The sequence below is a fragment of the Dama dama genome, chromosome X (genome assembly GCF_033118175.1).
Source record: "Dama dama isolate Ldn47 chromosome X, ASM3311817v1, whole genome shotgun sequence".
Lineage (NCBI taxonomy): Eukaryota > Metazoa > Chordata > Mammalia > Artiodactyla > Cervidae > Dama > Dama dama.
This window is the reverse complement of record NC_083714.1, coordinates 114,894,532-114,910,571: the sequence shown is the minus strand read 5'-3', so window position 1 is coordinate 114,910,571 and position 16,040 is coordinate 114,894,532. Positions and strand designations below refer to the sequence as shown.

At 38.5% G+C, this 16,040-nt stretch overlaps 1 protein-coding gene across 1 annotated transcript in view; it reads left to right on the top strand.

The window, feature by feature from the left end:
- Positions 1-16,040, top strand: part of OTC (ornithine transcarbamylase) — a 66,457-nt gene that overhangs the window by 32,575 nt on the left and 17,842 nt on the right. The window contains exon 5 of the mRNA XM_061136413.1: positions 14,331-14,484. Within this exon, the coding sequence (XP_060992396.1) occupies positions 14,331-14,484 (154 nt within the window). The remainder of the gene's footprint in view (positions 1-14,330; positions 14,485-16,040) is intronic.

Sequence of the window (16,040 nt, the reverse complement as noted above, 5' to 3'; positions counted from 1 at the left end):
TTAACTCTCTTTTTTTTCCCCCAATGGCCTATGATCTCTCTTCTGAATTTTGCTAAACTAGTAAGGACGTGTATCCTACACCCACAGAAAGACAGCCCGAAGATTCAGTGTGGATCCTCAGTTCAGTGTGGATCCCTGTAGGGTCAGTCTCCCATTGGTGAAAATTGACCATTGCTCACTTCCCTCTTTAGAAAAGTCTCTCTTAGCGACTCTTTTCCACCCCTAACATATCAGAAGCCACAAAAGATATACATGTGTATTCCATTACATTGGCTTCAAATTTGAGGTTATTTTCAGATTTTGTTAATTCTCAGGTGCTCTACCAGGGTCAAGGGTTGGATGTTCTATTTTTCCCTTCACTCCGGGCTTGTCTTTTTAGATATGACACCTTAGCATGACTCAGATCACTTATTCTTTGGAAGTTTAAAAATGGATGAAACTTAGCAACAGCAGTGGGACATTATCACTAGAGTTTCAAGCCTTTCTGTTTCTTCCATAATGATAGCTGTTTATGCCTAATGCTCTGAGTCCACTATTGAAAGGTTCATAATACAATAGCATCACAGTCATTTTCACTTTAACACAGTACTTAGTAAAACAGTTTCAGGAAACCTGTGTATGAAAGGCACCATATAAAACCAAATAATGTAACATTGTTCTACTCTAATTAAGTCCCCTATAGAGGTAATTTACTTATGGTAGTGATTGCTGAAGTGTTTTCTGCCAGTGTAAACCAGTAAGAAAGAAACTCAGCATAAACCACTGTAGTAGTTTCCTAGGGCTGCCATACAAATTACCACAAACTTGGTGGCTTAGAAACACAGATCAAAAAAAAAAAAAAAAGAAAGAAAGAAAGAAACAACACAGATGTATTCTCTCACAGTCCTGGAGGCTAGAAGCCCCAAATCCACATGTCAGCAAGGCCATGTTCTCCCTGAAGGCTCTAGGGAAGAATCTTTCCTCACCTCTTCCTAGCTTCCGGAGGCTCTCAGCAAGCTTTGGCACTCCTCAGCTTGTAGCTCGGCTTGTAGCTTGTCACTCCAGTCTATGACTCCACCTTGATCTTCTCTATATATTTCTGTGTTTCTTCTCCTCTTCTAAGGAAAACATCTGTCACTGGATTTAGGGTCCAGCCTACCCCAGCATGACTTCATCTTAACTAATAAGATTCGCAAAGACCCTACTTCCAAACTCGGCCCCATTCTCAGTTTCCTGGTAGATATGAATCTGGGGGACACCATTCAACCCACTGGGCTTGGGGGTGGCTCTGTGGTAAAGAATTCACCTGCCAATGCAGGAGGCATGGGTTCGATCCCTGGGTTGGGAAGATCCTCTGAAGAAGGAAATGGCAACCCACTCCAGTATTCTTGCCTGGGAAAAATCCCATGGTCAGAGGAGCCTGGCAGACTACAGTCCATGGAGTTGCAGAGTCAGACATGACTTAGCAACTGAACAACAACAACATTTAACCCACTACATAACTACACATCCACATGGCCCTCCAGCAACGTGGAAGGGTTTCAAATCATTGTCATTCTGGTAGTTCAAATAATGGAAGTTATAAAGGAATTTGTGGATGAGACACAGTCCTTAAGAGTAGGAATGTGAAAAAAAGAGAAGGAGTAAACTATTGTCATATTGAAAGGAATGTTTTGCAAAGCTGGAATACTGTACCTAAGATATTTATAGTAATGATTTTAGGACCAAAAAAGGTAATCTTATTTAGGTTTCTTGGTACAATGTTGGCACATAATGGGAAATATGTACCTAATTGGATACTAATAAATTTGTATCTAAATAGGAAATGTGATGTCCCCATGAATCTTTACAGAGGCCACCAAGCAGCATGGAAATTTTATGTCCTTGGGTAAATAGTAAGAAAAGCCAGTTGTTCACAACATGAAATATGATATAGTTCAGAGGCAGTTTGCCATAGTGTGAGAGTAAGGGCTTTGAAGCAGGGTTGGACTTTAGGTCATAGCTCACACCACATTGGCCCTGTGGTTTGGACCAGTTGCTTCTGAGACTTAGGTTTCTCAGTTGTAAAATGGACGTACAAATATGTATCCCAATGAGTTATATGAGGGTAAATCACATAGTGCTTTTAAAGGACAGGAACATGGGAGAAATTCATGTATTTTTCATTGAATCAAGTTACAGTCTAATTCAATCTCAGGACAAGCTCTGACTCAATTCTGGCCATCTTCATGGTCTCCTAGCCAGTTTACACTGACCCAACACTGAAATTCCTATAGCACATTTTGAGGAGGTCATTATGAATACCATTATGCCCTAACCATTTATCTCCGAGGTCTTCAAAACTAGGAACTAAAATATACATCAAAATAGTCTGCCCATCATAGAAGCCTACCTGAATAAATTGCATATGGCAATTTCATTCAACTTCCCTGGGCTTCCATCTTTGAGGTGAGCCAATCTAGGTGTGCTGAAGGTATTATTTTGTTTCCTTGTCATTCTTATATTGATATAACTAAAATTATAATGTGGGTAGAGAATATCAGAGCACTGGAATATTCTCCATCCCAGAAGGAGACTCAGTCAGCAAGTTTATTCCTTGGCCAATTTATACTGGAGTCTATGCCTCCTCTAGGGCCTTAGCCGGTTTCCATAAAAAATAAAAACAGGAAATGCCCATTTTTAAATGATTACAGGGTTCTCAACAGTGTCATTATACACAGTCCAAAATTCCTCTCACTGTTGGCCAACTGGTTGGAGAGAGACATCATTGATAACATACTGGAAATTAGGGGTGAGAAATGGAATATTTCTTGCCATATCAGTAAACAAGGAAGTCACAGTCATCAGCGACTGCACCCCTCCAATGTGAGTTGGTGAGCCCTAAGGGCACTCAAGAAGGAGAATACCTGTGATCTAGGAGCCATCACAATGGTGGCCACTACCTAGGTGAGCCCTGAGGAAGGAAGCTCAGGATGTGAGAACAGGATACTGGCCCCAGATAGCTGAGATGAGTATGAAAGGAATGATTTCAGTGAGCCCAGACTCTTGAATCTTTCCAAGCAAAGAAAAGTTAAGTTAGGTTAACTTTTGAATTAAGTTAATTAACTTAACTGAATTCCTTGTTTTCTTTAATTAACAACAATCTTCAGATGTTCAGACTACCTGCCCTTTGTTAACAAAACTTCTATATAACCTGGCTCCTCACCTCCTTGGAGCAGTTCTCTCCAGGTTACTTGAGATTCTGTCTCCCAGCCTTGAAGTCCTAAAAATTCCCACCGAATAAAACATAACTCTCAACTTTCAGGTTGTTAATATTTTTTTAAGTCAACACTAGGGCACACAGTAATTCAAGGCAGGATAGGGACGTAGGGAAGAATGCATGGCATGACTCTATGAGAAAACAACCTCTGCCTGCCTTCAGCTTTTGCAATGCATTCACCATGTTCTGACAGTTTAGGAACTACTCAACTCTTTCTAAGCATATCAGGATTGTTGAGTGATTGCCCATCTTAACCATATACATGTATGCTCTTAAGATCTGGCCCGGCACACTATTTGGGTTTGGGGTTTTGTTTGTTTGTGTGTTTTTAGTATCTGTTTACCCACGCACAGGGACTCTGCATCAGGTCTTCCTGTGGCCGTAGGAGACTTTGTTTACAGTATTTATTGTTTTGTTTTTTGCTTTATTTTGGCTTTCTGGGTGTTTTAGTTAATTCCTAAACAAGTTTTGATTTCATACCAAAGGGAAAAATATTAAAGAATAATATAAACTTGAGACTTCAAAGATTTTTTGAGCTATTTTATATCAACCATCCTTTTCATGCCTCCTCCACACCATTCCTTCAAAATCATTCTTGAGCCTGCAAGAAAATACCCAGTATCAGGGCATTCTTTATAGACAGAGCTATCTTGTTCCATTTTTATACAGTCTGACTTTTCTGACCAGAATTCATAGAAACTGACTGAGTGTTCTCTTTCACATTGAATTAAAATAGATCTTACTATGACTCTTCTCAATGTTCCTCTGTTTTGTAGTATCTTCATAAACTCATACATTTTAATATATTAATACTTGAAGGTTTCAATTCATTGCAGTTAATACTCTTATTGGTGCTTAAATTGTACCCTATTTGGCCAATGTGATCTGTCTTCAAGTTGGCTACTGGGTCATTTTGACATAACGCTATTAGTCTCTGATAACTCCCTTGCACATTTCTTCACTAAGGCCAAGAATTAGCCATTACTCTATGAAGTCCTATTTCATTTTCAATTACTTTCAAAATCATGTTTGGGAGAAATTTCCTTCTTTGAATGGTATGTTTTTTTCTGGTTATTACAGTCATACTCCTTTTGGTAAAAAAAAAAAATACTAAAAGAGATTTTTAAAATAGAACCACCAATACGCCATCATCCAGAAATAATCAATGTTAACATTTTATCTCCTCAGCTATCTTCCCATTTAAAATCCTATGTCATGCTCCTCCTTTTTCTAAACAACAGGAAAAGAGATAATGGCGGAAAATACCATTTTAAAACATTTAGGCAAAATCAAGTTGAATAAATATTTTAGCTTGTTGACTATTCATTTTAAATCCTGATATAGCTAATTAAACATCCAGAGCAAATTGATCAGTGTGAGAAACTTTAAATTTGGGTACTTTGGATTTTGCAAAAGCTGTTTTGCTACCATTGTTGACAGATTCTTAAGACTGCAAAGCTGCAGGAATCCACCGGAAGGCAAACAAAACTATATGTTCAACGGAAATGAAGAGGGACCAAAATGAAAAGTCATTACAGAGCCAGAGAGTATTTTTAACTCTGTCAACCTTTCACTTGTAGCACATAACACAGCTCTTACAATATTTAAAGCTGGGATGTTACATTTCTGGAGGGCTATATAGAAAGCCCAGTGAATCCATGGTAAAGAATTCTCCTGCCAAGCAGGAGACCCAGGTTTGATCCCTGGGTCAGGAATATCCCCTGGAGGAGGAAATTGTAAACCACTCCAGTATTTTTGCCTGGAGAATCCCATGGCCCAAGGAACCTGGCAGGCTACAGTCCATGGGGTCACAAAAGAGTCGAACGTGACTTAGCAACTATACAGCAACATAGAAAGCCCAGATTACTGTTAGTGGGCCTGTAAGTCCAGTTCAAATTACAGGTTTGTCATTGTTTCCAGTGAAAAGTTTTTTTTTTTTTTATTAAGATTTTAGTAGACTGGAAGAAAAATAAGAATGGTGATTTCTCTATGATTTATAGTGCCTTTAAACATAAAGCAGAAAGCAACATTATTGACAAAATAATATTGACTATTTAAAGATCTTTGATAGCTTTGTTTTCCCAAGTGATTCCAATGTGAAAACAGCTTAGGAGTTTCTCCTTCCCCCATATCACTGAATCCATTTCACCTGCAGCTTCTGTGGCTGAAGGATTGAAGTGACATTTTCTACTAAGCTTTGTCATGCTCCCCCTTGCTCATAGATTCTTTAATGTCCAAGAGGCTTTTATTAAATATAGAAATATTCCCTATTCTTTGTATTTTTGTTTACAGTTCAATATCTTAATCTTATGAATTTAGCATTTCTATAAAGATAAAAGGGCTTCCCTTGTGGCTCAGACGGTAAAGTGTCTGTCTGCAATGTGGGTGACCTGGGTTCGATCCCTGGGTTGGGAAGATCCCCTGGAGAAGGAAACAGCAACCCACTTCAGTATTCTTGCCTCGAGAATCCCACGGACAGAGGCGCCTGGTAGGTTACAGTCCATGGGGTCACAAAGAGTCTGACACGACTGAGTGACTTCACTTCATAAACATAAAAAGAGTAAACATTAGAAAAAAGAGCAAATATTTTTGTTTGTTTTATTTAGTCACTCAGTCATGTCTAACTCTTTGCAACCCTATGGACTATAGCCTGCCAGGCTCCTCTGTCCATGAGATTCTCTTGGCAAGAATACTGGAGTGGGTTGCCATTTCCTTCTCCAGGGGATCTTCCTGACTCAGAGGTCAAACCAGTGTCTTCATGTCTCCTGAATTGCAGGCAGATTCTTCACTGCTGAGCAACCGGGGAAGTCCAATATAATATTCTTATGAATTTAGCATTTCAATAAACATAAAAGAGCAAACATTAGAAAAAAGAGCAAATATTTATGGACTTAACAAATATTCACAACCTAAAATTTGAGAGTTATGTTTTATTGTGCAGGAATTTTTGTGACTTCAAGCCCAGGAGGCAGCATCTCAAGTAACCCCAAGAGAACTGCTCAGAGGAGACAGGTTATATAGAAGTTTTGCAACAAAGGGCAGATCGTCTGAATGTAGAAAGCCAGAAATCCCAAGTTAAGGAATTTAGTGGTTTTCCATGTATGGGAAGATGTAAGAGTCTGACTCACCGAAATCATTCCTTTGATATACACCTCAGTTGTCTGGGACCAGTACTTGTGTTTTCACATTCTGAGTTTTCTCAGGGCTCACCAGCTCACTGTCCATGGTAGCTTTAATCACTGACGACTGTGACATCCTTTGTTTACTGATGTGACAGGGAATATTCCATTTCTCATATTCCTCAATGGTTCTTAAAAATGTGGTCCCCAAACCAGCAGCATAAGCAGTACACGGCAGCTTGTTAGAAATGCAAATTTTGGGGGGCCCCTAAAACAACAACCAGACCTACTGAATCAGAAACACAATTGGCTGTGTTCTAAGAAGCCCTTCTGGTGATTCTGATGTTGTGTTTAAGTTTCAGAGCAATTGCTTTAAATGGTCACATATTAACTTATACAGCCATTAAATCAAATACATATTAAATGAACAAAACAAGTCTCATCAACCATTTAAACACTGATTGCAACTTAATCAAATGCTTTAAAACATTTAACTTAATCACAAGCCTAGCATTTTAAACTTCCTTGAATGCTCTAAATAGTTTAAAAAGGAAAATATACACATAAAACACCACATTGATTAGAGAGCTGATTAATTTTTTAACAGTAAAACTAAGCACAATGCTATTAACATCATAGATTTAATTTTGTTTACATTCTTGCCCCTACTTTTATTCTTATCCTTACACGATCCTGGAATTTAAATGCGTGTGTGTAATTCTAGCAGACTGGAAAGAAGAAAAATCATCTCAAAAGGCTAGGAATGCAGCTTAAGCAGATTGGTGACCACTTAATTTTGGTTGGGTTTGGGAACTACTTGCTAAATTCAAGATGAATTAAATTCAAGCTGCCATCCACTAGTTTGAATATATTTTTATCACCTAGTTTTCACTTTTAAGAATGGGATCTGATACTGGTTTCCTATTGCTGCTTTAACAAATTACCATACATTTAGTGACTTAACACAAATTCATTGTCTTATACGTCTGCAAGTCAGATGTCTAAAATGAACCCCCAGGGCTGTGATCCTTCAGGAGGCTCCAGGGAAGAATCCAATTCCTTGGTCTTTCCGGCCTCCAGTGGCTGCCTACATCCTTTGGCACATGGTTCCCTTCTTCCATATCAAAGCGAGCAACATAGCTAGCATCTTCTCTTACTTCTGACCTCTTGCTTTGCTTTCTCTTTCTCTCTCCTTATTTATTTATTTATTTTTGCCTCACTGTGCAGCTTACAGCGTCTTAGTTCCTCAACCAGGGATTGAACCCGTGCCCCCTGCAGTAGAAGCACAAAACCCCAACCTCTGGACCACCAGGGTTGTCTCCCTCCTGCTGCTCTCTTATAAGGAACCTCTCTCTTAGATTAGACCCAGCCCAGGATAATCTCCCCATCTCAAGATCCTTAATTGAATCATACGTGGAAAATTTCCATTGTCATGTAAGGTAACACTCACAGATTCTGGGTATTAGGACAAGAACATCCTGTGGGGGTAGGGGGGCTTCTCCTGTCTTCCATAGGATCCTTGCTTCTGTTTTTCATAAGAATTCTCATTTATTAAAGAAGTTAAAAGATGAGGTATCATTCAATTTTTATTTGTTTTCAGTCTCTGGCAGGACATGACTCATTGTAATATTTTTATGCTATATTAACCTGGCCTGGTTTCAATATTTTAAAATATATGCCTTTCTGATTGGCACTGTTTTATAATTAATTGGGTCACCAAGAGGTTTCACTCCCAGAGTGACAGGAAAGTGAGTTTGAAATTTTAGATTTCTTTGTCAGGACAGTAAACTAAATATTTATTTTGGAATATATGGTTGTATCATCTTTCTAATTGGAAATTGTATATGACAACAGGTGCTAGTTAGCTGCAGGATTCTTCTTCTACATCACTTCATGTAAGACCGCAAATGCTGATGGGGCTTTTCCATTCATGTGATAGCTTCTACTATTTCTGGGACAATTTGACTTCTAAGTTGTCTTAATTATTTGTGGTTTACACACACTAAAAATGGCAGATATCTATACTTTATGAACAGAAATATACTTAACAAAAACACACAAAATATCTATCTGTATTTATACAGTTACATATAAGCATTTTCCTACTTACTTGAGTAAATACATTTAAATGTAACGGTAATAGTCATCCTTCTTTGACATTACAATTATATTTTTGTACATTTTCTTTATATTCACTCTTTTCTTATGAGCTTCATGGCCTTTTTATAAGCACAGCTTGCTTTACTTAATGACTTTTGCTATAAACGCTCACAACTTGACAAACAGTTAAGCTGGTCCTTTTTCCTTTCAGCACTGCCCCTGCTATTTTAAAAATATCTTTGGCTTCCTAGCAACAACAGGGTGTTACAGACTATACTGATTTTATCCTGCTGAAGGACATGGAATTAACTAGCCTCTGGTTTGTGGTTCCTTTTTTAGGTCTAGCACAGTATTAAGACCAAAATTTGGGCACTAGGGATGCTTACAAATGTTGAGGGGAGAAAAGGTTATAGCTACTGCCCCTGCCATGGCACTGCTCTTGGTAGTGACTGACCTGAAAGGAAGATACAGCAGACCCTGAACAACACAGGAGTTAATCCACATATAACTTACAGTCCACCCTCTGTATCTGTGGTTCCTCAGAATCCATGGATTCAACCCACCATGTACTATATTCTAGTATTTACTGTTGAAAAGATGCACTTACAAGTGGACCTCTGCAGTTCAAACCCATGTTGTTCAAGGGTCAGCTATACTTCTTTTATGTGTATGAGATCTTGTTCTTTCCAGCGTAACATATTGTGTTGTTATCTCTTACTTTTCTTAAAGTCTGAGAGTTCAGCCACTACCAAGACTTTCCTCCTCTACACTGATCCACTGTTCCACCCAGAAGCAGAGTATCCCACTCTCCTACCGCCTCCTCACTATCTCTGTTTTCTAGGACAATGGTTCTCAGCCTTGTCTGTAGATTGGACTAACTTGGAGAGCTTCACAAATATGGATGTGAATCCCCCACCACAGCTCCTGGTTTAAACTTCCAAAGGGCTGAATATGGCATCAGCATTTATACAGCTTCATAGGTGATACTAGTGTGCAGCCAAGGTCAAGAACCTCTGTTCTAGGAGGTGTTGGGCAACCTCAAAAAGCAGACCGGTCACTATTCTATGAGACTATACCATAAAGGTCCCAGGGATACGAAGTCCATGTTATAAACAGGGCAAGTAAATACCTGCTTGCCTGTTGGCTTCTTTGCTTCCAGAACTCTTGGAATTGTTCAAGGCAGGGAACAGTAACTGCCCTTTTTCAATATTCTTGAAAATTTCAAGTGTATAGGACATTGACTTCTCTAATTGCTCTCCCAGTGTTTCCCTTTGTCAGCCTCACTTTTCTTCAATCTTTCCTAACCTTGCTGTAATTACTTCAAGGCTTTCAAAAGCCTTGGTTTTCTCAACTATGAGATTAAGATAACATTTACAAAACAGGGCATTGTAGAGTTCATGAACCAAGAGGTTGGCAGCCCACAGTACTAGCTCCCTACAACTATCTGAGAGGCTACAACGGAAGTCAGATCAGTTCTTCTGACTGGGAGATTCCAGAAGGTCAAGGGCAATCTGCTAATCCAGATTGTTTTTTTAATCCGATCTCTACACACTGAGGGAAGTGATGCATATTTAAAGATGTCCTTTGGGGTCAAACACCCCTCTACTGCTCTCTCATAGGATTTTAACTATCATAAAATTAACCAATTCTTCTGAAAAAGGAAATTGATAATTATTTATAATTATAGACCTTATTGGTATATCTACCACAATCTAAATAACTTTCCCAATGTAGAGTTAAAAAAACCTGTATTCTGTAGTATGAAATGTCAGTATATCTGTACTGTGAAGGAAATTTGTACTGTAATCTTGAAAAAAGGGAGAAGATCTAAAATTCTTTTAATATAATAGCCTATGTCTTAGGACTGTGGTTCAAAAACTTTGGAAGGTTATCTGAGTTACTTGGGGAACTTGGTAAAAGTACAAAGACCCAGTCTACTCTATTTCAGGAGCTTGAACCTCTGTGGTTTATTATTCACTTAGTTCTAATATACACCTAAGTTTGGGAACCATTGCCTTAGGGCATGAGATTGATCAAGCTAGGTGGTTGCTCTAAAGATGGAGGCCTTAATGGAAGAGAGTAAATGATTCATTTTTCAGGATTTGAGATGCTTTTCTCTTTCAACTGAACTAGAAAGCATTCTCTGCCAATGAGATTGTGGACAAAGTCCTCTGTCACTGTGGGCTGCCATCTCTTGATCTCTTGATTTCTGTGGAGTGGGGTGAGGCTGGTTAGGTTTCAAAGAAAAGAATGGATGGTGTAATGTTCTTTATCTTTCTGGCTACTTTTGAAAATATGGTGGCATCAATTTCCTCTTTATAAGAAGTCTCAAACTTTAAAATGCAAATAAATCACCTGGAAACCATGTTAAAATACAGATTTTGATTCAGGGTTGGGCCTGCGATTCTGCAGTTCTAATAAGCCCCAGGTTAGATGCTGATACTGTTTATTTGAGCAGTGAGGTTCCAGCTTTGGTTCTTAACCTTGGCTGCACACTGGAATTTCCTGGAAATTTTTAAGGAAAGCCTTAAAAAATGCTGATCAGTAGGTTGCACCTCTAGAGTTTATATTTTTCTGACAAAATTGATAGAGATTATGGCCTGGGCCTCAAGAGTATAAGAAATTCTCTGGGTGACTTTCATATGCAGCAAAAATTAAAGATCCTGACCTTAGTCAACAATCAAATATCACCTGTTTCACAGGAGAAACTCTAAAGTGGCTCTTTCAGTCACCTCTTTCAAACTGCAATGTACGATGTGCTTAGACAGCTCAGAGCACTGGTTTCCAAGTCTTGACCCCCTCCCCTGATGCCCTGCCAGAGGAATTTTTCATCAGACGTTTTAAAATGAGAAAATAAAGACAATAGACTCAATTTCAAAAAGCAAAATTAATTCAAGCTCAAGGATGATTTTTGAGATTAAGTCATTCACACTTTTTTTTTGTTGTTAAAATGTCTTCTTTTACAAAATGAAGATATTAACATATTTTATATGTTTGTTTGTTTCTCATGTCCTTAGTTTTCTAAACAAAAAGTTAGAAATCTTATGTTGATTGCCATATGGCTTGAGAAATTTTGCTGATCCATGAAATCTGAAAATCTGGAAGCTATGGGTATGAGAAATTATGAAAATATGAAAAAAAAAATATGAGTCCAAGGACTTACAGTGGTTAGGACTCTGCACTTCCACTGCAGGGGTCATGGGTTCCATCTCTGGTTGGGGAACTAGGATTCCGCATGCCACACATCTCAGCTGAAAAAATAAATCCAAGTCTAGAAAATGTTGTTGCAGGAATATGATTTTTAATCTTTGATTATCTAATCCCTGTGAGAAAGGAATTTTTTTAGTGGTGCTTGAATTTTATAAGCACCAACAGTTTTCTATGGACTGAGTAAATAATGTCTCGGACATATCAGTTCAGTTCAGTTGTTCAGTTGTGTCCAGCTCTTTACGACCCCAAGGACTGCAGCACACCAGGCCTCCCTATCCATCACCAACTCCCGGAGCTTACACAAACTCATGTCCATTGAGTTGGTGATGCCATCCAGCTATCTCATCCTCTGTCATCCCCTTCTCCTCCCACCTTCGATCCTTCCCAGCATCAGGGTCTTTTCAAATGAGTCAGCCCTTTGCATCAGGTGGCCAAAGTATTGGAGCTTCAGCTTCAGCATCAGTCCTTCCAATGAATATTCAGGACTGATTTCCTTTAGGATGGACTGGTTGGATCTCCTTGCAGTCCAAAGGACTCGCAAGAGTCTTCTCTGACACCACTGTTCAAAAGCATCCATTCTTTGGTGCTCAGCTTTCTTTATAGTCCAACTCTCACATCCATACGTGATTACTGGAAAAACCGTAACTTTGACTAGATGGACCTTTGTTGGCAAAGTAATGTCTCTGCTTTTCAATATGCTGTCTAGGTTGGTCATAGCTTTTCTTCCAAGAAATAAGCATCTTTTAATTTCATGGCTGCAGTAACCATCTGCAGTGATTTTGGAGCCCAAGAAAAGAAAGTCTGTCACTGTTTCCATTGTTTCCCCATCTATTTGCCATGAAGCGATGGGACGGGATGCCATAATCTTAGTTGTCTGAATGTTGAGTTTTAAGCCAACTTTTTCACTCTCCTTTTTCACTTTCATCAAGAGGCTCTTTACTTCTTTGCTTTGTGCCACAAGGGTGGGGTCATCTGCATATCTGAGGTTATTGATATTTCTCCCAGGAATCTTGATTCCAGCTTGTGCTTCATCCAGCCCTGCCTTTCGTATGATGTACTCTGCATATAAGTTAAATAAGCAGGGTGGCAATATACATCCTTGACATACTCTTTGCCTGATTTGGAACCAGTCTGTTGCTCAGACATATAAAAAGGATTAATTTTCCAAATATATGATGATTTAAATATAAATCCATGAAATACTTACTAAATACATACTAGCTTTAGTTTTTATACATTTTCTTTTGACATGGTAATATCATCAACTACTTTTTGATCTTTCACCATGAACAAGGCATCATACTATGCATCTTATATAGGTTATCTCATATAACCCTCACAATACCACAATGAGATAGATACTGTTATTATGGCTTTACAGATGAAGAAACCAAGTTATAGAGAAATTAAATAACATGTCCAAGCTAGTAAGTTAGAAAGTCAAAATTACAAAGTCTACCTTATAATAATAACTTATTATAAGACTAACTTATAATAATAACTTATTATAAGACTAACTTACAATAACTAACCTATAAGATATAAGGATACCTTATAATAATGACTCTATATTTAATAAAACTACTATCATGAGAAGTTTTCCCTTTTTTGCCATTGTAAAGAGTTCCTTAAAACTGAAATGACTAGAAGCCTCTGCTGTGGGGTTTCCCTTTAATAAGAAATAAGACATAATAATGAAAAAAGCAAGATTTTAAACAAAAAGCCATCCCTGTTATTTTTGTAAGGCTAAAACTTTAGCTGAGGGACCACCATCACTCTGACACATGGAGAGAACTTAAGCTCTGGATCCCAGATCCTCATTCCAGGTTTTTATCATCTGCGCATTTGAGGCAATGTATTATAATGGTAAGAACATGGATTTTTGAAATTAAACTGACTTTGGTTTGAAGATGAGTTCTTCCAATGTAATTAGCTGTGTGAGCTGGGGCCAGTTACTAAACTTTGTGTTTCAGGTCCTTCAGCAATAAAATTAGAATAATTATATCCATCTTCGCTGCCCAACAGAGACGTCCCACGTCAGGCAGAATGGCCCAGCTCTGGGGACCCCACTGTGCTTGGCCCTTGGTGGGAACAGGCTGGGGAGGGTGTGGCTTTGGCAGAAATGCTGTGGCAGATCCCAAAGGTGCAGCAGCTGGAGGCTGTCAGCTAATGGCACTCCTTCAAGAAGGTTCTCTCTTGAAAAACAATCTGTGTGTGAACCCCTACGGTTGCCACACTGCTACTTTCCATTTTATAGTGAAACTGCATACTTGAGGGGTGATGTCCCCCATCCCAAATTCCACAATCCAGTTTATTAATTTTTCTCTATATATCTTGTCTTTGGTCTTGTCCCTTTCAACTTTACCAACTGCCATATATCAATTATAGTTCATCATTACAATTGATGGGCCCACAATTGGCTTCTTAGCACCACAAAAAATACTAAAATCAGGGGTCACTGGCTAAGACATCAGGGGAACAACATCTGGCTTCTGTAATGATTACATATTTATCATTAGCTTTTAAACCTGTCATGTTGATAGGTAGTTTTAACAGTAAAAATTCTCATGTATTAGCATTTCTTATGACTCTTTAAGATCCTAAATTAAGAAGGAATTATTAAGCCTAATCAACTTGGATGATCTTTTCTTGGTTTGCCACAGTGTGTTGTCTAGCATGACAGATGCCGTGCTGGCGCGAGTGTACAAACAATCAGATCTGGACATCCTGGCTAAAGAAGCATCCATTCCAATTGTCAATGGGTTGTCGGATTTGTACCATCCTATCCAGATCCTGGCTGATTACCTCACGCTCCAGGTTGGCTTACTTCTTTGCCTCACACAAGAGCAAAATCAATAAATAATTCCTAAGTAGCTCTAAATGGAAGCATTTAAATTGTGGTATTGGTGTTTTGTTTTCAAATAACATCTTGGCAGAGATGCATAGCATATGTGTACAACTTGATATCCAAGGAAGATAGGGCATTACTGAAAACAGAGTAGAAGACACTTCAGTTCTCAAACCTTTGCTTTTTGGGTGCCATATTTACTTAACACAGTGGATGAACAGGGAGTGCTGGAGCCCAGAAAATGGAAACATCTTTATGTCATGCATAATATGTCAGGTTCTGTGATTTGGGAGTGAAGACTGATGGAGAGTGCTTTGAATATTCAAAATGGCCAATTACTAAATCACTTTCCGAGAAAAAGGCCGTTTGCTATTATTTTAAATAAACTGCTTAAGACTGGAGTTAAGAGCATGCAGAATTCATAGAATGGAGGTGCAGATTTAGCCACGTCCCTTCAAATTATGAACCTGAATAACTTCAGAAGATTCATCCTGTTGGGTTTGCCACAGCCAATCTACATAGTCTTGCCACTGGGAATCCTAACAACCATGGTTTCTGCATCTATGAACTATTCTGGGAGACAGAGCAAACTGGACAGTTCCACCTTGCTCCTCATTTGAATATGCTACACACATGTAAATGTGAGGTTAAACTCAAAATGAAACTCTTTGGTGATGAAGATAAGATGAATGCAGAGAGGATATACTATGTTAGACACCAAGCAGCTGTTTGTAGGTATGGCTTTACATATATGCCAGATAATTTAATGCTTCTTTCTGGGGTTTCATCATTACTAGTTTATATATTCATGAGGGACAGTGAAATATTCTATTCATCATATTGTCCCCTGCAGGACCTGGTGCAATGCCTTCATAACAGACATGCTCAAAGTAGGAGTTGAATGAATAAATAGCAGCTTGTTAAGAGCATGGAATTTAAATCAGATGGACCTGGATTTACATCCTAACTTAACCACTTAACTAATTTGTGATCTCCAAATTAGTTAGCCTTTCTCTTTTAAAAATCTTAAAATCTTTACACTTACATTTAAATCTCTTTATATAAATGTATACAATATATGAAACCTACAGACACTTCAAGAAAAGTAAAACAAACACTCATGTGCCCATTATGCAGTTTTGGCAAATCTTACTTTAGAATTTTTTGTTTTTAAGTAAAATATTACAGGGACTTCCCTGGTGGTCTGGTGGTTAAGACTCCAGGGTTCCACTGCAGGGGGTGCAGGTTCAATCCCTGGTCAGGGAACTAAGATCCTGCAATCCCATGCAGCGTGGCCAAAAAATATTACAGGTAGCTTTGAAGTCCGCTGTGTAACTATCTTTGATCCCATTTCCTCCAACCCCTCAAAGACATTTTATCTTGGTGTTTGTATTTATGATTTCCAAGCATGTGTTCATACTTTAACTGTCCATGTCAATATCCATAAGAAATCAAGTATATTAATGGTTTTTCAGCTATATAAACAGGAACATTCTCAATACCCATGCTATATTGTTCTAGGTGC